General features: G+C 42.3%; 1 protein-coding gene across 1 annotated transcript in view; it reads left to right on the forward strand.

Moving 5' to 3' along the window:
* The window catches only part of MERTK (MER proto-oncogene, tyrosine kinase), a 111,274-nt gene extending 93,024 nt beyond the window's left edge, over nt 1-18,250 (forward strand). The window contains exons 15-19 of the mRNA XM_025453956.3: nt 657-775; nt 8,562-8,671; nt 10,677-10,836; nt 11,496-11,632; nt 17,184-18,250. Of these exons, the coding sequence (XP_025309741.3) occupies nt 657-775; nt 8,562-8,671; nt 10,677-10,836; nt 11,496-11,632; nt 17,184-17,697 (1,040 nt within the window). The 3' untranslated portion in view covers nt 17,698-18,250. The remainder of the gene's footprint in view (nt 1-656; nt 776-8,561; nt 8,672-10,676; nt 10,837-11,495; nt 11,633-17,183) is intronic.
* Nucleotides 18,251-25,504: the final 7,254 nt, after the last annotated feature.

Genomic DNA, 25,504 nt, shown 5'->3' on the forward strand with positions numbered 1-25,504 from the left:
GAGAACCATCATGCTTTGCGATTAATGGGCCGTGATGTGCAAGAGCTTTGCAAGCCTGACATTAGGTGACAGGCCCCCATACTAGGTTTCCATGATAAATGGTGTTTCCCGTGTATAATTTAAAATTTAGAGACATAAAAAAAAAATTAGAGACGTGAATTTTACCTATCCCACAGAACTAGTTTGCTCTTGAATTTTATTGTAGTCACTACCCCTCACTTAGGCTCAGTGTAACAAAAGATGGCCACATTTGTTACAGATTAATGTTTGAGAACTCTCATGCAAAGATTGGCACTAATCTGAAAGAAAAAAATATCAAGAAGTGGACCGAGCGTGTGTTCCATATTCTAATACTCAGTTTGTGTGAGTTACGGATATTTCTTTTCTTTCTCTCCTTATTATTTTTTTTAAGTAGACTCCGTGCCCAGCATGGAGCCTAAGACAGGACTTGAACTCATGACCCTGAGATCAAGACCTGAGCCAAGATCAAGAGTCAAACTTATAACCAACTGAGCCACCCAGGCGCCCCATGTTTATTTATTTTTTTAACTATTACCTCAAGAGCACATGGTTTCAATTTGGCCAGTGCTCCTGCAGTGCTTTTCTGGTTACTGGTAACAAGGGCTCTTTGTAACTTTCTCTGGTTTTAATTTCAGGTGTGTGTATAGAAATGAGCTCTCAAGGCATCCCAAAGCCCATGGTGATTTTACCCTTCATGAAGTATGGGGATCTGCATACCTACTTACTCTATTCCCGACTAGACACAGGACCCAAGGTAATTACCCCGTCGTATTGCCTCTGAACTGGGCCTTGGGCTGCCGTGACAGGGCCTGGGAAATATCAGCCTCTAACCTTGAAAATAAAGGAGGGAGGGAGAGGATGTGGCCTTTGTTCAATGCTCATTGTGCACCCTGAGGACTGAAATGTGGTATCTGTCCTCACAGCAGGCCCTTCTCATAGGGAGGAAGAAGCTGGCTGGGCAGCTGGGTGCACAATCTCATGGCTCAAGCCTCATGGCAATGAGGGCAGGGGACAGGGCCCACATGCAAACAGAGTGGCCTCTTTCTTTTGAAGTCTCCTCTTTCCAGCTCATTCACTCTGAAATCACTAGAAGCAGGATCCGTTTCATTCCCAGAGGGAAGTTGCACTGAGCTGTTTTTCTGGACACTGAGCATGAATGTATTTCATCCACCTTTCCATTTATCAAGAGCCCTTCTGTCCTCAGGATCAGAAAGCATGTGAATTGGGGGGCCGGCATGCTTTCTTTCAACAGTGCCCCTAAGAAGGGTGGTGGCCCCACAGGGCAAACGCTGCCTGAGTCCTACAGCACAGGGAAACCCAACAGAAGCAGGAGCTTAGGCTAAAGCACCATGCCCACCGACATTTGGCCACAGGTCCCACTCAGGTGACCAACCAGGGGCCACAAGAATGGTGACTGTGGGACTTAAGGGAGCAAGTCCTTATCCCAAGAGACAGGCAAATTTGCAGGAACAGCCATATATTGTATTTGGCAAGGCACTTGAAAACAAAAACAAAAGCTTGAGACCAAAATTAGGGTAAACCTATTCTGGAACCTTCTTTCCTATCTCCTGCTGACCCTGTGCGTTATGGATGTGTAAGGTTATGTTTTTGCTTTCCTTTCCTTTTTCTTCTATTTGTTTGGTTCTTCCAAGGAAGACATAAGTGATCTTTCTTTTTTCAGTTCCCCTTGGTCTCGTGCTCAGATTTTTGTTCTCTTCCTCATGACTTCTTTTAAGTCTTCCACCCACACAGTTACTAACTAGAGTTAGGAAATGGTAGCCACATCTCAGAGCTATTATAAAATCACTGAGGTGGAGGGCCTAATCCAAAGTGGGGGACTCAACATGGCTGAATGTGTTTCTTCCCTTTTTCCACCCAAAAGAAAGATGATAATATTGTAAGAAGCCTGGAAAAGAAAAAAAAAAACCCCACAATATCCAACATCTTAGCACAATCATTGGCATCTTCAGACATTTACATTCCAACTGTTCATTCCATGCCTATGTGTTTCACAGGCTGATGCCCAGCAGGTATGCATCTACCTACAGGCCATCCTCAATGCTAGGATTTCTCAAGCATCTAATGGACACCAGCCTGTATTTTGCATACAGTAGTGCAGTAATGGCACAACAACCAGAGAAAGTACTTACTGATAGAGTCTCAGGTGAGGAAACCGAGGCACAGATCAGGCAATGGTGGAAGCAGGACTGGCCCCCACGCTGCAGAGCCGTTGCCTTCAGAGCTTCTCTGATGGCCCCATCCCATGTGCACCTCTCCCCAGCAGGGCAGCCTCCAGACAGTTGTCTGTGAATGGCTGCACGGCATGGCATCCTCTTGAATGGATTTTGTTTCACATTGGTGGGCAATTTCACTCTCATTTAATTCTCTGGTATGCTGATGATTTTTCCAATAATTTTTGGAGGGATGGGAATTTCATGTTGCAGAGGAGTGGATTCTATAGTAAAACATAAAAATGTGCAGGGCTGTTTGATGGCCAACAATCATCTGTTTTTACTTGTTCAACTCTCCTTCCTCATTCAGACCCCTTCATAAATAGAGGAGCTTCTTAATTGGGACTTTTTTCTTGAATCACTGTGAAAGAGATAGAGGCCATTTATAATCTTTATAAAAATCTTTTTAAAATTATCATACAATATTATTGACCCCTTTTCCCTTTATGATGTACTGTTCTATGAATGTTAACACATCATCACAGTCAGGATACAGAACAGTTTCATCACCCAAAAACACCTCCTCCTGCTACCCCTTTGTAGTCATGCCTTGTCCCCATGGCTAACTCCAGGTGACCACTGACCTGTTCTCCATTACTATAATTTTGTGTTTTTAAGAATGTTATATGAATGGATTCATATAGCTTGTGACTTTTTGGCTCCCTTTACTAAGCATTATGCCTTTGAGATCCATTTAAGTTGTTGTCTGTATCAATAGTTCATTCCTTGTTTGATTGCTATGTATCTTCTATTGTGTGGAGGTGTACCAGTTTCCTTATCCATTCATCTGTTGAGGGACACATGGGTTGTTTCCAGTTTTTGGCAAGGATGAATGAAGCTGTTATAAAAAATCATGTACAGGTTTTTGAGTGAACATAACTTATTTTTCTAGTGTAAAAACCGAGAAGTGGGATACTAGGTCATTTGGAAAGTGTATGTTTAATTTTATAAGACACTTCTAAACTATCTTCCAGAGTGGCTATACTATTGTATTGTACATTCCCACCAGCAGTGTATGAGAGATTCATTTGCTCTGCATTCTTGTTAGCACTTGATATAATCAGTAGTTTTTTGGTTTGGTTTGATTTGGTTATTAGCTGCTGTGATAGGTCGGTAGTGATACCTCATCATGGCTTTTATTTATGTTTCTCTAATGATTAATGATGTCAGGCAATTTGTTTTGTGTTTATTTGCCATCTTTATATCCTCCTTGGTGAGTATATATTAAATTCTTTTTTTAATTGGGTTGTTTTTCTTACTGTTGAGCTTTAAGAGCTCTTTAAGTATTTCAGTTATAGGGGCAGCCTGGGTGGCTCAGCGGTTTAGCACCGCCTTCAGCCCAGGGCCTGATCCTGGAGAACTGGGATCGAGTCCCACATCGGGTTCCCTGCATGGAGCCTGCTTCTCCCTCTGCCTGTGTCTGTGTCTCTGCCTCTTTCTCTCTCTCCATCTCAAAAAAAAAAAAAAAATTTCAGTTATAATACCTCTGTCGGATATGCAATTTGCAAAGATTTTTCTCCTAGTTCATAGCTTGTTTTGTGTTTTCTTTCTTTCTTTCTCTCTTTCTTTCTTTTTTTTTTTTTTTTTGTCTTTGTACTCTCATAACATGAGTAAAAATACTTAACTTTTGCTAAGTGCAGTTCATCAGTTTTTTCTTTCGTGGATCGTGTTTTCATGGTCATGTCTAAGAACTCTTTGCCTAAACCCAGATAAAAAAATTTTCTCCTATGTTATCTTCTAAAAATTTTGTGATTTCGCATGTTACATGTAAATCTGTGATACATTTTGAATGAATTTTTATATAAGGTGTGAAATTTAGTTTAAGGTTTGCTTTTTTTTGCATCTGAATGACCAATATAATTTGTGAAAAGACTATCATTAATCCACTGAATTGCTTTCGCATCTTTGTCAGAAGTGAATTGCCTATGTAAGTGTGAGTCTGTTTCTGAGTTCTCTGTTCTGTTCTGTTAAACTGTGTGCCCATTCGTTGCCCCACCACCTTGTCTTGATTACTATAGCTTCATTGGAGCATATGAGCTGGGTTTTATATTACATGCAAAAGAAGCCACCCAAAAGGTGACCCCAACTTATCTTTCCTGCTTTATCACCCCATTCTCTCTGCCACTTTGCTTTTGCATGAGACAACCTCCTTTTCCTTTTTTTTTTAACCTCCTTTTCCTTTTATTTTATTTTTTTTAATTTTTTTTTTATTTATTTATGATAGTCACAGAGAGAGAGAGGCAGAGACACAGGCAGAGGGAGAAGCAGGCTCCATGCCCCGGGAGCCCGACGTGGGATTCGATCCTGGGTCTCCAAGATCGCGCCCTGGGCCAAAGGCAGGCGCCAAACCGCTGCGCCACCCAGGGATCCCTCAACCTCCTTTTCCTAAGACACATGTGTGCTCTCAGATCACTAGGTCTTTGCTCATTCTGATTTTGGCTGTGTGCTTCTTTTAATTTGCCGTATTATCCCTACCCCTCTTTTGAGGACAGCCACAATGACAGCGTAGAATATTTTTTAAATTTTTTCAGGGGCACCTGGGTGGTTCAGTTGGTTAAGCAGCCAATTCTTGGCTTCAGTTCAGGTCATGATCTCATGGTTGTGAGATAGAGCCCCACATCGATCTCTGCACTCAGCACAGAGTCTGCTTCAGATCCTTTCTCCCTCTGTCTCTCTCTCCAGCTCACATTCTCGCTCTCTCAAATAAATAAAATCTTTAAAAATATTTTTTTCCATGAGAATTAATTTCTTTGCTGAGGTTCTGGAGCAGGTTACTCTTACCTCTCTGCTTGATGCATATGTTATTACAGCCTGCTTCCCTTTGGTGTGTCCACCCCATGAAAACCGGGGTCCTGTCCTGTCATCTTCCTGTCTGCCCTGCACACCTCCAGAAGTGCTATTCCCATGGAAGACGGAGTGGTACCCTGGGCCCAGCATTCAGACCCTGCTGGGGAAGCACATTTACATAACTGAGACATAGTCTCAGGCCATGCTAGCAGGAAGCAGGAGGATCTCACATGGTGAAGGCCAGAGGTAGGAAAGTTGTGCCCTCAAGAGAATCATCACATGTCCACAACTGTTCCACCATTGTGCTTTTTCAGCTACAGCTGCCCCTTCACATGTCCTGACAGTGGCACCTCCTCCAGGCATGACATCTTCACCCACCAGCCAAAAAGAGAAAAGCCTGTCTTCTCTCTTTCCTCTTCTCTCTCTTTCTCTTTTTCTGGAACAGTAATTCTTTTTTTCATAGCATCTTTACTGAGATGTAATTCAAATACCATACAGTTCTGCTGTTTAAACTGTACAACTCAGTGGTGTTTACTATGCTCAGAGTTTTGCACCCATCACCACAGTAAATTATATTTTCATCACCTAACAAAAAGTCCCATACCCTCTAGCAATCACTTCCCAATCTCTCCTCCCTGCCTTGTTCCCAACTATAAGCAACCTGCTTTCTTTTTTTTTTAATTTAATTTTTTGGCATTTTTTATTTTTATTTAAATTCAATTAATTACCATATAGTGTATTATTAGTTTCAGAGGTAAAGTTCAGTGATTCATTAGTTGCATAAAACATCCAACACTCATCACTTCATGTGCCCTCCTTAATGCCCATCACCCAGTTATCCCATCCCCCCAACCTCCTCCCCTCCAGCAACCCTCAGTTTAAGCAACCTGCTTTCTGTTTCTCTAGTTACCTATTTGGGATATTTCAGATCAGTGGGATCATAATTTGTGGTCTTTTGTATCTGGCTTCTCACTGAGCGTGTTTCGAGGTTCATCCACATTGTAGCTTCTACCAATACTTCATTCCTTTTTTTTTTTTTAAGATTTTATTTATTTATTCTTGATAGTCACACAGAGAGAGAGAGAGGCAGAGACACAGGCAGAAGGAGAAGCAGGCTCCATGCAGGGAGCCTGACGTGGGATTCGATCCCGGGTCTCCAGGATCACGCCCTGGGCCAAAGGCAGGCGCTAAACCGCTGCGCCACCCAGGGATCCCTTCATTCCTTTTTAAAACCAAATAATACTCCATTGTATAGATATATTATATTACATTTATCTATAGCTCTGTTGATGGAATTTCAGGTTGTTTCCACTTTTTGGATTTTATGAATAATTCTAAGAATTTTATACTTGAGCTCTTACATTAGGTCTTTGATCCATTTTGAGTTAATTTTGTATATGATCTCAGGTTGGGGTCCAGTTTCTTTTTTTTTTTTTTAAGATTTTAGTTATTTATTCATAGAGACAGAGAGAGAGGCAGAGACACAGGCAGAGGGAGAAGCAGGCTCCACGCAGGGAGCCTGACACGGGACTCGATCCCGGGTCTCCAGGATCACACCCTGGGCTGCAAGCAGCGCTAAACCACTAAGCCACCAGGGTTGCCCTGGGGTCCAGTTTCATTCTCTTGCATATCCCACTCACCTGTCTCATTCTTTCCCCCACTGGATGATCTTGGCACTCTGTTCAAAGACATTTGACCATATATTTATGGGTTTATTTCTAGACTCTCAATTTTGTTTCATTGATGTGTGTGTTAGTATCCTCATGCTAGTACCATATTACCTTGTTTATAGTTGCTTTCTAGTAAATTTTGAAATTAGTAAATGTGAGGCTTCCAACTTTAGTCATCTCATTCAGGCTTGCTCTGGATATTCTGAGTTCTTGAATTTTCATATGAATTTTAGGATCAGCTTGTCAATTTTCTACAAAGAAGCCAGCTGGGATCCTGATAGGGCTTATGTTAAATTTGTAGATCAATGTGAGGAATTTTGCTATCATAACAATATTACGTCTTCTGATCCATGAACACAAGATGTCTTTCCATTTATTTAGATCTACTTTAATTTCAGTGTTTCATAATTGTCAGAGTATCAGTTTTGCACTTCTCCTGTTAAATTTATTCCTAAGTGTTTTATTTTTAATTCTTTCTATATGAAATTATTTCCTTAATTTTATTTTTGGATTGAACATTGCTAGTGTATAGAAATACAATTAATCTTTGTATCTCAATCTTGTATCCTGTAACCTTGTTGAATTCATTTCTTAGTTCTTACCACATAGTTATCTTTTAAATTACTTTTGGTCACAGTCTGCAAGAATAACATAAATGTTCTAGGAAAAAATAACACAAATGAATAGTACCTAAAATGCACTACACCTTCACAATGTCAGCAGAATTTTGTATTCCTTAGAACCCAAATCCTTTCCTGGAAACTATCACCTAGAAAATCAAATGCCTCAAATATACAAAACAGAGGCATAAAAATTTCCTGCATGATTTATTTACATTTTTTTGTTTACTTGTCTTTTAACAACTCCAGTATGTAAAGGTAAAGGATAATTAAAGTGTTTTGTTATACAGACAGTGTCTAATGAACACATATCTTAGCTGGGAAATACAGATCATGAAAAATTCAGTGTCTTCATGAATACCACTTTGGAAAACTCATGTTCCATAAAGAATAAGCCATGACAAATCTAATGCCTTGGGGAAAATTTGTCATGGATGCACTCGCTCATGACTGACAGAAACTTGTGGTAAACCCTTTTCCTCAGGGCCCTTCTTGTGCTAAAATGTTTAGTTACAACACAGAGTTCTTCATCAGTCATCAGCCTCATCTTCAGTTCCACGAGGGCAGGTTCTCTAACATAGCCATCTGGTCTGATTTTTACAGCATAGGCTGTTGACCCTTACAGGAGGGCTCTAGAGAAACAAAAATGAAAATTCCTGAATACTTCCTTGTGGTCCTTTGGTCCTGTGATAAGGGGCAAGACTGTCCTAATTTCTGTCTGAAAGAAAAGTATCTTTGCAAGCATTTTCAAAGTAAGATTATTGCATATGCATGCATACTTGGAGTGGGCTGAGTGGGCTTTCTGCCCTCCCCACTGAGGGCAGACCGCTCCTCTTTTCCCTTCTTTGCCTGGCACAGGTGCTCTGTCCTGCTGCCACTCTGAAGGACACAGAGGATGCCATTTGACCTCATAACTTGGAAAAAAGAATGTTTATTCACCATCAATATTTTTAAAGACAGGGAGGATATGAAATTTGCCAAGAAGTTTTATGTCTTTTTTTTATTCCTTTTCTAAAAACTTATTTGTGAGATGAGTGATATGGAAATGAAAGGTTTGTTTCCTTATTTTAGGGCCCAACTTTTAAGAAATACAAACACACAGATACAAAAAGAAAAAAACAAAAACTCCAGAACAAAACAAAAGCACTGTTTCTCCCCTCAGATGGAAATAACTCTCCAAGTTTAACTTCTAAAAAATATTTTGTCTTCTTGTTTCTCCTTCTCCTCCCCAGCATATTCCTGTGCAGATACTACTGAAGTTCATGGTGGACATTGCCCAGGGAATGGAGTATCTGAGCAACAGGAATTTTCTTCATCGAGATTTAGCTGCTCGAAATTGCATGTGAGTCCTGGCCCAACCTAGGAGGGGTTAAGACCTCAGTGTGTTAAATATTTGGGGGCCAGGTAGGAATGGGGGGTGGCCTATTGCTGTCAGAATATGCAGGAGAGGCAGGTTTGTGAGGGGAGCATGTGACTGGCTCTGAAGATGGGGTTTCTATGGCTCTGTTGTATGACTGGGTCTTTTCACAACTTATGCCTCCACAAGCCTGGTTGCTTCCAAAACTTTCCCCTATGATTCTTTTTCAATTTTCACTCTCTCAGCTTAGAGAGCTGGGTATGACCTTTGTGATCCTTCCCCTTTGCCATCGGCTAGCTTTGGACCAGAGTTATATGAAAGTCAGCTAATCATGGAGACAGTAAGGAAAATCATAAAGGTTTTGTCTGTCTGGCTTCATGATCCTGCCTTATGAGCGTGCAGTATGAAACTGCACGGAGATGCCTGGGTGGCTCAGTCAGTAGCTTGAGTCATGATCCCGGGATCCTAGGATTGAGCCCCGCAATAATTTATTTATTATAAATAAATAAAGAAAATCAGAAAGAAAGAAAGAAAGAAAGAAAGAAAGAAAGAAAGAAAGAAAGAAAGAAAGAAAGAAAAAGGAAGGAAGGAAGGAAGGAAGGAAGGAAGGAAGGAAGGAAGGAAGGAAGGAAAAGAAAGAAAGAAAGAAAGAAAGAATCTTAAATAAATAAAGAAATCAGAAAGAAAGAGAGAGAGAGAGAGAAAGAAAGAAAGAAAGAAAGAAAGAAAGAAAGAAAGAAAGAAAGAAAGAAAAGAACGGAGAAAAGAAAAAAGAAAAACTGCACAGAAGCTTTCCTTTTGTAGCAGAGAAACAAGGACTTCTACAAAAAGTCTGAACTCAAGGCCCCCCCACCCGCTCCAGCAGGACCATTATCAGCAGTACATCTTTAAAAACAATAACTAGTTCTTGATTTTAAGTTTATTATTTGCAAGAAGAGAGAGTGTTCCTTAAATGTATTGCTGTTACTCATTTTTCTTGGTTGGATATGTGACCATAGGGCTGCTCCCCAACTCCTTGCCTAGCTCCCCACAGGCCTCCTACCACTTGTACCTCGTTTTTAAAAACACTGAGGGAGAATCATGAAAACCTCCCTTTGCCCTTTCCTTCATGTTTTTCCCATCAGGTAGGGTGACCAACCATCAACTCTGCCTGGAACTGAGGGATTTCCCAAGAGGGGAGACTTTTAAGTTTTATTTTATTTTTTTAAAGATTTTATTTATTTATTCACGACAGACACAGAGAGAGAGAGTCAGAGACACAGGCAGAGGGAGAAGCAGGCTCCATGCAGGGAGCTGGACGTGGTACCCGATCCCAGGTCTCTAGGATCACATTCTGGGCTGAAGGCGACGCTAAACCGCTGGGCCACCGGGGCTGCCCGAATTTTCAGTTTTAAAAGCCAGGGTCAGCCAGACAGGAACAAAGCAGTCATCCCACCTCTAGATCACTCATTTCTCCTCCTTTCTCCTTCTTCTTGTATAGATACCTGCTTTAACAGCTTGGGCTATAATTACAATTGTATCCCTTTCATTTTCCAGTTCATTCCTCAAGCACCACCTGGTTATCTTAACAGGAAGTCCAGGGTCCCCCTCTTGTGGCTTATATTTCTCCACCTCCCCTAAACTGGCAGGAGCCAGTGCTACTTCCAGACACCAGGCAGGAAGGCTACTGGGTGCTAGATGAGTCCATCAGCAGGCCCTAGATTTGGGCCACTGCTCTTCTCCTCCTTTGCAGCATCTGTTCCCTCCAGGAGGCTCCACTCTCTTTGCAAAGGTGCCCTTGCTGCTCTAGGTCCCCACACAGACCACAGAGTGAAAGGTTATAATGCTCTGTCACTTGATCTGCCATTGGTCCCAAAGCAGAACCCTCACAGGCTGATGGGGTCTCTCTTTTTGATTACTTAGCCTGAATGTTTCTAGTTGTGTCTCATCTAGACCTGTGATTTAGGCTTTGCCTCTAAGGTCTCTGAGGACATGAACTTGCTCTCTGTAGGTTACGAGATGATATGACTGTCTGTGTTGCGGATTTTGGCCTCTCTAAGAAGATTTACAGTGGTGATTACTACCGCCAAGGCCGCATTGCTAAGATGCCTGTGAAATGGATCGCCATAGAGAGTCTTGCGGACAGAGTCTACACAAGTAAAAGTGATGTGGTATGTGCAGAGCTTTGATTCGGAGCCCTACATTGCAAAGATGAAGGCGCATAGGAAGAAGGGACTTAAGCTGGTATTGCAAGACATTATACTCTTTGATAAACTGAGAATTGGGAGCATGTTCACACCCTTTATTTATCACCAGATTCTTTAATTCAGGTAGAACACTAGAGTCTGGTAAAGTAGCTTGACATTCAGAAGATCTGTTTTTTGCATAGGCCTTTAATTTATCCCCATCTTTTTTGGGGGGCTACAATATAGTGACTTGTTGCCTACAACTAAGACATTCACATTAAATTTAATGAGTTCATCCAATGACTCTTTGTAACCAAGACACTATATAAAAGGTGCTGCAGAGATTGGGGAAAAGAAGACACTCGACAGCAGGAGGGAAGGGAGCATTACAAAGAGCATTGACACACAGAGAGAAGGCTGTATCCACCTTGGTCAGATTCCCGGGAACAGCCTCAGTATAACCAGGGAAGCGTGGCTCTCTGACCCCTCTTATTGCCGCATCGGGAAAGCAGCATGTGTCACGCATAATTGTCAGCTTTGTGCACCATCATCGGGCTTTAAGGAAATGACCTTTCTAAATGAAAAAGTCCATTCAGGCTTTCTGAAAAGGCTTGCATCCTTACTTGTTGTTGCTTTGTTCTCAGTGGGCCTTTGGCGTAACCATGTGGGAAATAGCAACACGCGGAATGACTCCATACCCTGGGGTCCAGAACCACGAAATGTATGACTATCTTCTCCATGGCCACAGGCTGAAGCAGCCCGAGGACTGCCTGGATGAACTGTGAGTGAGCTTCTCCATGTCACTGGGTGCTCTGCACAAACCTGGGGACACACGGCCTCAGCTCAGTGGGAGGGGTCACTCTTAGCCAGTATGTGGAAGATGGCATGCAGACGTCCCAGGCCAGAAGCCTCTCTTGGTGTGGCAGATGGTGTGTGCACATCTCCAGTGAGCCTTCATGTGTTCTCAAGTTCTAGAAGCACCTCTGAGAGATCTGTCCTATAGACAAATAGGTAGGCTTTATCCTACATGAGGGACTTGAATGATTACATAACTGATTCCTCATCCCTGTGCAGAGATTGTGTGACTCTGTTGGTACAAAGTGGGCCTAGATGTGTATTTTAAAACTCCCCCTGGGAGACTGTGTGCTTAGCCAGGCGTGAGAGCCCCCAGCTCCAAGTGTGCAGGACGACACTGCACACCTGTCCCAGCAGACCCTCTCTCTTAAGGGTGGGCAGTCTAGAAAAAAGCCTGAGACTTGCAGCTAGGCAGGCTGCTGCCTCCTAACCAGCCACGTGTGTGGGCAATCACAACTGACTTGAACTATCCATGCCTCATTATTAGCCACACACACACACACACACACACACACACACACACACACACAAGTAGAGTCATCTATTCTTCAGAGAGGGATTGGAGAAAAAAGTTAAAGAAGAGAATGAGTGGAATGCTCAGCCTGCGGGATGTCCATAATGTATCAGTCATTGGTAGCATTATTATAGATTGATCTCTCCAAACACCAAACACAATTATTTTGCAAATAATTTCATGGGGCACTACCTCTAACTTGGTGATTTGAACCTTCCTAATGGTGAGTTTCTTCCCAACATCACAGGGGTGGTGGACTTAAAGAGGGCATTTTCACCATATTTAGCAAGAATGTTTCAGAACGGTGAGCCTGCACAACTGCATGGAACACCATGATGGGGCACTGGTTGAGAAGGCATATGTGGGACACCGTCACACACACACACACATGCACACACACACTGGCCCTGCTTCTACACAAGTGAAAAGGCCCAGGTCAGTCTGCATGCAGGCCTCCCAGATCCCATCCAAGCCAAGCAGAAGGAAACTTTATTTTTATTTTTATTTTTTTATTTTTTTTCACAGATGCCCAGGGGGTCCCCACAAGGAAACTTTATTGATCAGAGCCTCACCCTGCCCGGTGGTGGTGGTGATGGTTGTTGTGGCTGTAAATATATAACATTGACAACAGACACACAAAAAATAAGTCCTTTAGAAATATCATGAAATCATAATTAAATTAGATTTGGGGTTTTATGGTAGTTTTAAAAGAGACCACATTAATGAAATGTTTGCTTCTGAAAATGAGGGAGCAGTTTCAACCAAATAATATTGAATAAACAGTTTTGTTGCCATTTATTTCTTAGCTTCTCTTGTGCTTCAGAAGAAGTTGGTATTTGCAGTGATTATCTGGGGTCTTAGCAAGGCCTAAGCTGTGTCACATGGTGGTTTTGAAACATTTCACATAGAGCCAAACAGGGAATGCTGAGTTGGTGAGAACTTTTAGGTGAAGGAGTCGTAGACTCTGCGTGTCAGGGAAATCAGGCAAAGCAGATGCGTCCATGGTCCCCACGTTGCAGGCTTGCAAGGGTTCTGGTGAGCCAGACCCTCTTCCCAGGAACCCTCTGGCATCTGGATGCTAGAGAGCAAAATCTCCCAAAGAGGCCTCTGTATTTGCATATCTGCATTTTTCTAAAAAAATGAAACAGATACTCCTAACCTTCCCCTCCGTGTTTGTGGTCTAACTGTAGTTGAGATGAGTTCATTCTTGCGTTTAGTTGCCCCTTGGTCCTTTCAAACTCAATTCTAAGAACTATAACAATGCAAATAGCAGAGTACACTCTGTGCTTGCTCTCCGAGCCTGCCTTCTGAGGATCACCCCTACCTGTGACTGACCAGGCTGCAGGCCCTGCTCCCCATCACCCAAGAGGCCACTCTGTGTGATGTCCTTATCTCCTACGTGGGACATTGCCTTAGCTGAGCTCATGATGTCCTGGCTGCAGCCCTCAGAATATCTCCTACCAGCTGACCGCTATGGTTCATGGCACCTCTGCTGATTCCCCTCATCTCCCAGTGTGACACCTGGGAGCCACCGTGCTCTTCCTTTATCCTGCTGAGTCCTATCAGCCATCAGATGTCCTTCAGAGCCCCCTCCCCTCCATTCCTACCCCTAATGCCTTCAAACCATGAAAGCCCAGGGCTGGACGGGGCCTGGGCCATCTGCTTCCACTTCCTCATCACGTATGTGGAAACAGTGGCACAATGGCACACATATGGAAACAGTGACATCACAGTATACCTAAGCTGGTCAGGGTCATCATTGTTTCCCATGGAATAGTATGGGCCTACTATTCTCCTTACCCCCAGGCTCCTAATACATCCTTTGGCTGGCAACCAAAGTGATCTTTCTGAAATTAGCCTATTCATGGGATACCCTAAACATAATCTTTCCATAGGACAAAAACCAAACCCATTGGGATCTGACCTGTGGCAGGCAAGCTGGCTGAATGGTTAAGAATGTGGACGGTGGTGCTAGGCGCTCCTTGCTTTAGGTCACAGCTTTGCTCTTGTCCTGGGGCCAAGTATCACCCTCTTAGTTTTGTTGTCTGTGAAATGGAGATAATGGTACCTGTGTGCTAGGGCATGCTGATGGAGCAAGCTACTATCTATACAGATCCTTCTCGTGATGGCCATAGGATAGTGAATGGAAAGAAAAGGTCAGAGATTATGATTCTTACTGAAGCAGGTAGAGGTCATGGATAGGAATGGGGGCTGTGGTGTTGGACAGACTTGAAGCTGCCACTGACCACGCAACATCAAGGAGTCTCTCTCCTTCCAACCCTCAGTAGTCCCATCTGTGAATGGGAATGCATTTCTTCTCCACAGAGCTGCTGCTGATCGAGCAGTGTCAGATGACTGAGGCTCATTAGCCCTCCACGCAGCTGGCACTTGCCAGAATGTTGTCCATGTCAGTGGCCCTGAAGCTGTGGCCACCCACACTCAAGGGCTCTCACTGCCCGAGCCTCACCGGCCACTGTCACAGCACAGCCCTCATGCCTCACACACCTGACCACCCCAACACCAACCTCCCAGGTTCTTTCATTGTGCTTCCCAGGGCCTGGAATGACAGCAGGTGAAGAGCCAGTCCTGACTCATGTATCTGCTGCTCATCTGCTCTAAGGACCCCAGGTCACACCCACCTTCTCCCTCTCAGAAACCCTGCTTTACTTACTGATCCATCCCTCCACTTCTACCTGAGGCAGCCAAGGACCTGAGCAGGAGGGAGATGGGAGTCATTGGTGGCTGAGTGGCACAGCGAGGATCAGACTCTGGCTCAGCCTGTAGAGACATGTGCAGCTCATGTGATGCCTACCTTTCAAGCATCACTTCCCTGAATAGATTTGAAGCACTGTGCCCAGCCATCTTCAGAGCCAGGGACAAAGCAGGTGCTTGACAAATATGGGTGAATTCATACACTTATAAATTTTGTAAATTTGTATGATTGCATCTTTTTAAACTCCTCTGTTAAGTAGTGGTAAAATACACATAACAAAACCATTTTTAAGTATACAGTTCAGTAGTGCTAAGTGTATTCACTTTGTTGTCCAACCATCACTACTCTCCATCTCCAGGACTCTTTTCATCACATGAAACTGAAAATCTATACCCATGAAACAACTCCCCATTCTCCCCTGCCTTCAGCCCGTGGCAACTGATAGGATTATCTCTTTTATAAAAATCTCAACAGAAAAATAAAAATGACCATTTACAAAGGAACTTCCAAACCTTTTTTTTTCTTTTCACCCATAAAATTGAAATTACTAAACCTCACAGCCCCCCATTACTCTCCAGGCAAAGGCCTTCTTGTTCCTCTCCTTGGCCTGCTACTATGGCATCACCCTTTGGGGGAGCAGCTTAGACAACCACATGCTCACATGTCTGTAAAAGCCATGTTCATATTTTTAAGTACATCACAAAGTACTGCAAGTGAAAAAAAAAGTTTCAAAGTGATATTTCAACTTTTTTTTTTTTTTTGCTAAAAAAATAATAGATTATTCAAATGCTTTCTCCTAAGACCTGGAAAAATTGATAGTAAGTTAAATAACACAGCACCTTGATGAAGAAATGGAAAGGAGAGTGTATCTCTAAGGACAGAATTCCTCAAAGCTCATTTCAGAGTACCAACAAACTAGGCTTTGTGGGGGAGAAAAAGGAAGTCATGAAAATTGATTTATACCATAAAGACTTTGAAAATGGAAACAAAAACTATTTGTCAAGTCTAAGTGGTCATCTGTTGAAGGTAAAACCAGGGAGAGTAAAAAGCACTCCGAAGCCTGATGTCCAAGTGAGAATCAGGATTATCAGAGAAGGGAATATGCCCCTGCTGCTACCTCAATGTCTTCTGTTACTGGCTCGCTCCTTGGTAGACAGAGTGCTTTGCAGATCTCCACCTCCCAGAAGCATGCACAAGTGTCCATAGAGACTGCAAGAGTAAACAAGTGAAAAGATACCATTATATCTCTACATAGATGAGATCTGTATGTGTGTGAAGTACCACCTGCTGCTACAGTTAGCCAAAGTATCTACATCACGTGTTCAATGTAAACACGGGAATCGCATATTTATATTCATAAAATTGCATCTACTACGTGTGTGAGATGATTTAAATTTGGGTTGTTTTCTTATCAGCGACGTGAATATCAATTTCTCAAAACAAGAAAGAATCAAAATAAAAGAATAGTATAATTTACTCTCCATCTCTGGCCAGTAGTTCATAATTCAGTCATCTCTTTGTTTTATTGCATTCATGTAAATGTCTCTCCATTGTAATTCTTAATTATATTAGACACTGGGAATGAAGAAGCTACCCAGAAGAGAGAGTTATCTATACAGAACACAGCAGAGGGTGTCATGAGCCCCTGGGAGTAAGAGTTGTCCAGTCGGAGGCTGGTTCACATACTGCCCACACAGCCATGGCATCTGTGACATCCCTGAGTCCACTCTCATTTATATTGCAAAGTAACAATGATAGAGCTATTGAGATTAAATGTAGTGACACACACGGGGCACCTGGGTGGCTCAGTGGTTGAGCATCTGCCTTCGGCTCAGGTCGTGATCCTGGAGACCCAGGATAGAGTCCCACATCGGGCTCCCTGCATGGAGCCTGCTTCTCCCTCTGCCTGTGTCTCTGCCTGTTTGTGTGTGTGTGTGTGTGTGTGTGTGTGTGTGTGTGTGTGTGTGTCTCATGAATAAATAAATAAAATCTTAAAAAAAAAGTTAGATATAACTGCCACATATGTTCTGTATTCCTGGAGCCAGAGAATCCTATCACCTGCCTGTGGGACATTCATAAAATTTAAACAAATATTATCCACAAGGAAAACCTCAGTAATTCCCCAGAAGTAAAATTCCTGTGGATTAAAATGGGACAGAACCCAAGAATAGGTGAATACAAGGTATAGATTGCGCTAAGGACCCTGGATACTGGGCCAGAAAATAACTCACTCCTCTGTTATTCTTGTAGGTATGAAATCATGCATTCTTGCTGGAGAGCTGACCCCTTGGACCGACCTACCTTTTCAGTGTTGAGGCTGCAGCTAGAAAAGTTCTTGGAAAGTTTGCCTGAAGTTCAGAACAAAGCTGATGTCATTTACATCAACACACAGTTTCCCGAGAGCTGTGAGGACCCTGGAGAGGGCCCCGCACTTGCTCAGCTAGACATGAACATCGATGTGGACTCTATCATCGGTTCTTGTGCTCCCAGCGCTGCCGTCAGTGTGGTCACGGCAGAGGTTCACGAGAACAGAGCTCACGAGGAGAGGTACATCCTGAACGGGGGCAGTGAGGAATGGGGAGATCTGGCTTCTGCTGCTCCAGCAACAGGCACGACGGGAAAGAACTGTGTTTTACCAGAGGACAGACTTGTGAAGAATGGAGTCTCCTGGTCCCAATCAAGCACGCTGCCCTTGGGGAGCCCGTCACCAGATGGACTTCTATTTGCCGACGACTCCTCAGAAGACTCAGAAGTCCTCATATGAGGAGAGCCAAAAGAGACATTCGCAACTCAAGAAAATTCTTCTGCTTTAGGAGAATCCCTATACACTCCATGTGTTTGGAACTTGTCTTCCTTACCAGTCAAGTGCCATGGCCCTAAAGCACCAGGTGAATGTTGTCAAGTAAGTCATCATTAAAAATACATAATATATATTTATTTAAAGAGAAGATACATATATATGTATATGCTGGGAAGAGACAAAGATCTATTTTAATAAAATGTGACTTACTTCACTTGCTTACCTTGCAACCTAAAATTTCAGCTTTAATGGCCTTATCTCTACAGCTGTTCCCTGATGTTAACATTTGCACAGAGTCAGTGTTATTTTTTTTAAGTTCTTTTCTTTTTTCATGACTATTAAGTGTAAAAATAATTTGCAAAATGAAATGTTATATTTGACTTTGCTTCTGGTCTTATGAAAGATCTGATAATGTTACATGAATCATCTATTTGATAAGAATGATTTATTTAATATTTAAAGTTTTATAACTGATTAATTCTTTGATATGACTTCCTAATAAAATATGAAGGAGAAAGGATGGGTTGTACTTACTTGGAAAGATAGTGGTCACTGACCAGCAGCCTCTGTACCTTTGCAAATGAATTCCCTTATTGCCTGGCCCTCGATACAATCGTTTTGACCAATCTTAGCATTTTTCTAGAAGAGATATGGAAAAAAAGCACTCCAGAATCTAAAGATGAAGAACAAAAAATATTGAAAAGTACGATCTGGGTGGATAGATTTAAAATAACTTGTAGAAGACAGTCTGGCAGGTGGAGTGCTTCTCTGCGTGGGAGTCACAACTTGCAGGAGATAGACATGGGTAGTGGGCATGGTACACCCTTGCTTACAACTCAGCACCTCTGAGTTCACATCCAGGCTCTGCTGCATCTTGACAGCCATTGTTCTTGAGCACTTGCTATGCTTCAAGCACTTTCCCTGAACTGCCCTATTTAATCTGTATATCATTACCATGGGTACTAATGCCATCATCACGTATGGGCCAGGAAACCGAGGCTGGAGACTTTGAGTAACCTGCTGTAGCCCACAGCTAGAGAAAGGTGCAGCCAGAATTTCAGAACCAAGTAATCTAATTCTGGCTGGCTCTGCGTGTGATTTGGGGTTTGCTCCAGAGCCTCTTGACCTTTTAATTTTATCTAATAAACACATAGGAAATACTTACTATGTGGCTATGCACAGTACTCATTTCATCCCAGTAACAACCCCAGCAGGTAGGTACTGCTACTATTATCTCCACTTCACAGATGGGCAGGCTAAGGCAGAGACACCCTAACTTACTCTGCTGGTGAAAGCAGTAGACTGATGCAGTGTAAGCATTGATCCCTTGGGCCTCTTGCTCCTCACTTGGCGAGCAGCCTCACTCAAACTACCATAGCTTATGAAGATCAGCGTGTGTACTGGGCCCAGAGGTGAGGCCCCCAAGCCTGGGTCCTAGTCCTGGCTGGCTGCCAACTAGAAGCTCCAGTCTCCAACATGAGCCAACTTCACTGTTACCGTGAAATGCTCCATACAAGAAAGTTCTGGGGCTCCTGGGTGGCTCGTTGGTTAAGCATCTGCCTTCGGCTCAGATCATGAACCTAGGGTCCTGGGATCAAGTCCCACATCAAGCTCCCTGCTCAATGGGGAGCCTGCTTCTCCCTTGCCTTCTGCCCCTTCTACCTGCTCATGCTGTCTTGCACACACATGTGTGTGCACTCTCTCTCCCTCTCAAATAAATAAATAAAATCTTTAAAAATATTTTTAAAATAGTGAAAAAAGTTCTGAGGGTTTGAAAAGGATCTGCACTGTTGTAGAAAATGCCAGCATCACATTTTAACATTTTATCAGTGAAAAAAAAAAAAAAAAAAAACCACACACAAAAAAAACAAAAAGGCTGTTAGAACCTATAAAGATAATTTCTACTGTTAGAAATTTTGGAATGGTTGTTTAAAAAAAGTGAATAAAAAATTTTATATCACCTACTTGTGCAAAGTTTCTTATTGATGGAGACTATCAAGAATGTGAATAGTTCATCATTAAATTCTTGGTCAGGCACTGACCAGCTTGTTCAAGCAAGAAAACCCAATATAGAAAAGTATGTTCACATCCATAAGATAAATAAGCAAATTGGAAAACTGTTATTTGGGGCACCTAGATTGCTCGGTCCATTAAGCATCAGCCTTCCACTAAGATCATGATCCCAGGGTCCTAGGATCGAGCCCTGCATCAGGCTCTGTTTGGCAGGGAACCTGCTTCTCCCTCTCCCTGTCTGCGGCTCTGCCTACTTGTGCGCTCTCTGTCAAATAAATAAAATCTTAAAAAAAAAAAAAAAAAAGCATTGAAAAACCTGTTATTCAGAAGTTTCATATAAATTTAATATGAAATATCTAAATTAATATACTTTGTGCTTTATATTTCTGGCTTTAACTGTACAGTATAAACAGATAATAAATAGCTCATTGAATGCCCACAGCCCCCCAAATCCTGCCCAGTTGGCTCAGTATGTGCCATGTGGCCTAAAGAGGGCTGAGCAGCCTAGACCGGTTCTGCTACAGAAGAGCGTGGAGAAGTAAGCATGCTGAGGCTTCTGGCTTTTCTAGAGACATCAACACAGTAGAGAAACTCACTTGGTCTCCAACCCACCATAATGCACCGGGCTCTTGATTAAATGGAATGCCGGGGCAGCGCCTTCCCTTCCCTGCTTTCTTTTCTCAAGAGGTAAATGAAGCTGCACTGTCATTATTCAGACACTTCCGATCTCCTCACTGAGAACTTTGGAACCACGGTGGTTCTTTTTAGCCACATTCGAATGTTTAGAAGTTCTGAAAGAACTAACTTTCAGAGGACCCAATCATTGGGAAACTCATACCATCTCCTGAGCATGAACTGAAAAATAGCCTTTTTAATTCTCTTGTAAAAATTCAAATTGCTTTTGTAAGGTGGCCCTTATGGGCAAAAAACGGGGAAGAGAAAACAAACAAACTGGGTCATTGTCTTCAGCCGGCTGGGACAGGGCTGGGGAGGCCAAGAGGGCAAGAGAAATAACAAATACCAGAAATACTCATGACCTACAGGTTGGGACGAGTTCTGCCTCTGCCTCATGAGGGTTTTTCTTGCCCACCCCACCCCACTCCCTCCTTCCATTTCTTCCCTTCCTTTCCTAAGTAGAAAGGAGAAGTGAAGATCAGAGCCTCATGAGCTGGGTCACACAGCCAAGGGCAAAGGCTGGACAGGAACCAGTCTTGTGAGCACTCCTTGGGCAGTCTGGGCAGGTCACTCGGCTCCCCTGGAGCCCAAGTTTCAGTAAGTGTACAGTAAAAACAGCAATCCCCTCTCCTGCAACCCCCTGGGTGGTTCCGTAGGAAGGGGAGGAGGCAAGGTCTTTGAAAGAGTTTTGTTTGTACTTAGTAGAGGCCTTTCCCGATTACAAGCTTCTCCTGGTTTCATTTTTTATGCAGTACAAACTCACCATTTGTCATATTAGAAATACTTTCCCTGATTTGTTATTAGCTCCCCCCAAAATAACACAAACTCACTCAAAAATAAAAGAATTTCATCATTGCCAGGGATACACACAGGTGAGGAAGTTGGCAGAGTGAAAGGAGCTGGGCCATCATCCCTCGACACAGATGGCTCTTGGGCTCAGAGGCAGGCCACTCCCTATGCCCTGATGCCCAGAGGTTCCTCTCTTATCCATCTCATCCTGGAGTTTGGTTCTTACGAGCCTCAGTGCTCATCCATCTCCATAAATGGGTGACGGCAAGCAGTAGTGGCCTTGTCAACAAGATTCGGGGACCTGAGATGGGTCCAAGTGCCGTCCAGGGATGGGGAAACTCTCCCTTTGCCTCCATGACCCCAGACCAAGCAGAAGTTGCTGCTCAGGAAACGGGCCAAACCACAGTTTCTTATCTTGCAAATCAGATTGACTGTGGCCAGACTAATCCTGACTCATGAAAGTTAAGACCTTTTTGACTTCTCCTGGTCAATGGCAAAAACAAGTGGGAACTTCTGCTGAGTCAGTGGGAAAATAAATGACCCAAAAATAAACCAGCTATGACAGCAACTTAACTTCTCTAAAGACATTTAGTTACCTTGGATGACAAATGGAAAAAAGGGAAGTTTTGTTTTCTTTAATGAACATTTCAGGATTGATTACATGATGTTTCTATATGTAGATTTTACCTTCTCTTAAAAAGCTCCCAGAACAGAAATAAAACTGCCCTTCTTTTTAATGTAAGCATGTCTAAATTACCTAAATTAATTGTATTTAAATATAATGAGGGGCACCTGGGTGGCTCACTCGTTTAAGCATTGGACTCTTGGTTTCAGCTCATGTCATGATCTCAGGGTCCTGGGATCAAGCCCCATGTTTGGCTCCGAGCTCAGTGCAGAGTCTGCTGATCCTCCCCCTCGCCCTCTGTTCCTCTCCAACTCCCCAGTCCACCCCACATGTTCTCTTTCTTTCAAATAAATAAAATCTTTAAAACAAACAAAAACTTTTTAAAGAAATGTAATGATTATTTCTAAAAGCTGTAACCCAAAGACCACACTACACTTCAGAATATTTTCATGTACAATGTGTTCTATTAAAATGAGATTCCATATATAGATATTTGAAAGAGCAACTTGATTGTTCTCTGTATTAACCCTTCCTACTTCTTAAGACATAGGAATATTAAATTAATTAGTGGATTTATTGAGACTGCAGAGTTATAAATTCTAAACAAGGCAGTGTTTTTAAACAACAGTCCTATGACTGTTTATCAGTCAGTTTATAATCAGTTTATCCATTTACTAATATTCACTGAGAAGAAGGCTCTTTTCTGAACTCTGGGATTTGCAAAGAACAGCCTTGCTGTCTTTAATAACAGTCCAGAGGAGGGAACACAGGGCTTCAAATGAATACTTTCTTTTAAAAAGAATATTCCTCAGAATGCTCTGACTTGCACATTTTGTTGAAGCCAAGCCTGCAGAGCTGATGTTTAGACTCTAACAAACATCAGAACTAGAGAGCAAGTGCTTTCCCTGGAAGCAGGCTCTAAGGCCCTGCCCAGTAAAATTTAAAATTAAAAGGCCACCCATTGGAGTTTCAAAACCAAAATTCCATTATGCCACAATGATCTGAGTAGTTCAAAGGAATGTGGACTGCTGCCTTAACTCCACGAGTCCTGATTTGTTCTTTTAACATAATTTCTCCAAAGATAGAAAATAATTTCTTGTCACACGAATCTGTAGTTCTCTAAATCTTTTTCTTCCTGTACATCACATTAGAATATTTCTAATGATCTATCTTCAAATTTGCTGATGCCATGGGACGTCTGGATGGCTTACCAGTTGAACATCTGCCTTTGGCTCAGGGTGTGATCCCAGAGTTCCGGGATCGAGTCCCACAGTGGGCTTCTTGCATGGAGCCTACTTCTCCCTCTGCCTATGTCTCTGCCTCTCTCTCTGTGTCTCTCACGAATAAATAAATAAACTCTTTAAAAAAAATTTGCGGAACACCTGGGTGGCTCAGCAGTTGAGCATCTGCCTTTGGCCCAGGGTGTGATTCTGGAGTCTCAGGATCCAGTCCCACATCAGGCTCCCTGCATGGAGCCTGCTTCTCTCTCTGCCTATGTCTCTGCCTCTCTTTCTGTGTGTCTCTCATGAATAAATAAATAAAATCTTAACTTCTATTCTAAAAATAGAATAATTAAATAATAATAATAATAATAAAGTGCTTTCCAGGGGTACCTGGGTGACTCTAGTTGAGTGTCTGCCTTTGGCTCAGGTCGTGATCCTGGGGTTCTGGGACTGAGTCCCACATCAGGCTACCCACGGGGAGCCTGCTTCTCCCTCTGCCTATGTCTCTGCCTTTCTCTCTGTATCTCTCATAAATAAATAAATAAAATCTTTAAAAAATAATAAAATACAAAGTACCTTCCAGGTAGGAGACTTTAGTTTTGTCTGGTACCTATCAAATCATTCTGAACACCTTCTAGATAGCTATCACATCATTCTGAATACCTGTGAACTCAACCAGAGATCTAAGAGAAGAATTGCTGCAGTTCTACAAATAGAAAAGCAGGCACTTTCTGCAAGAAAGACAAGATGGAAATATTCACCTCAAAAAAGAGGACAAGAGGCAGTGCTGACTGCCAGGGACCTAATCACTATGGATATAAGATGTCAGAACTAGAGTTAAAAATAACAATTATAAAGATACTAGCTGGGTTTGAAAAAAAGCATAGAAGACACTAGAGATTCCCTTTCTGGAGAAACAAAAGACTAAAATCTAATCAAGTCAAAATTAAAAAGGCTATTAATGAGATGAAATAAAAAATGGAGGCTCTAACGTCTAGGATAAATGAGGCAGAAGAGAGAATTAGTGATATAGTAGACAATATGATGGAGAATAAAGAAGCTGAGAAAAAGATACACAACTATTAGATTACAAAGGAAGAATATAAAGGATAGGTGACACCGTTAAACAAAATAATATTAGAATAATTGGAATCCTAAAAGAGATAACAGAGAGAGGGGAAGAAGGTATATTGGAGCAAATTATAGCTGAGAACTTCCCTAGTCTGGGGAAGGAAACAGGCATTCAAGTCCAGGAGGCACAGAGAACCCCCCCTCAAAATCAATAAAAATAGGTCAACACTGTGACCTATAATAGTGAAGCTAACAAATCTCAGAGACAAAGAGAATATCCTGAAAACAACTAGGGACAAGAAGTCCGTAACCTACAAAGGTAGGAACATTAGACTGGCAGCAGACCTATCCACAGAGACCTGACCAGCCAGAAAGGACTGACATGATATATTCAGAGTGCTAAATGAGAAAATCATGCAGCCAAGAGTACTTTATTCAGCAAGGCTGTCATTCAAAATAGAAGGAGAGATAAAAAGCTTCCAGAAACTAAAAGAATTTGTGATCACTAAACTAGCCCTGCAAGAAATATTAAAGAGGATCCTTGGGATCCCTGGGTGGCTCAGTGGTTTAGTGCCTGCCTTCGGCCTAGGGTATGATCCTGGGATCCTGGGATCAAGTACCGCGTCGGGTTCCCTGCATGGAGCCTGCTTCTCCCTCTACCTGTGTCTCTGCCTCTCTCTCTACCTGTGTCTCTCATGAATAAATAAATAAAATCTTAAAAAAAAAAAAAAAGAGGATCCTTTAGGTGAAGAGAGAGCCCAAAAGTAACATAGACCAGAAAGGAAGAGAGACAATACACAGAAATAGTGACTTTACAAGTAATACAATGGCACTAAATTTATATCTGTCAGTAGTTACTCTGAATGTAAATGGGCTAAATTCCCAAATCGAAAGACACAGGATATCAGGTTGGATAAAAAAACAAGACCCATTGAGACGCTGTCTGTTTCAAGAGACTCATTTTAGACTGAAGATACCTCCAGATTGAAAGTGAGGGGTTGGAAAACCATTTATCATGCTAATGGACATCCAAAGAAGGCTGGGGTGGCAATCCTTATATCAGACAAATTAGATTTTAATCCAAAGACTGTAATAAGAGATGAGGAAGGCCACTATATCATAATTAAAGGGTCTATCAAATAACAAAATCTAACAATTGTAAATATTTATGCCCCTAATATGGGAGCAGCCAATTATATAAGTCAATTAATCATAGAATTAAAGAAATACATTGATAATAATACAATAATAGCAGGCAATTTTAACACCCCACTCACTGCAATGAACAGAACATCTAAGCAGAAGATCAACAAGGAAACAAGGGCTTTGAATGACACATTGACCAGATGGACTTCACAGATATATTCAGAGCATT

This window comes from Canis lupus, chromosome 17, assembly GCF_003254725.2.
Source record: "Canis lupus dingo isolate Sandy chromosome 17, ASM325472v2, whole genome shotgun sequence".
NCBI lineage: Eukaryota > Metazoa > Chordata > Mammalia > Carnivora > Canidae > Canis > Canis lupus.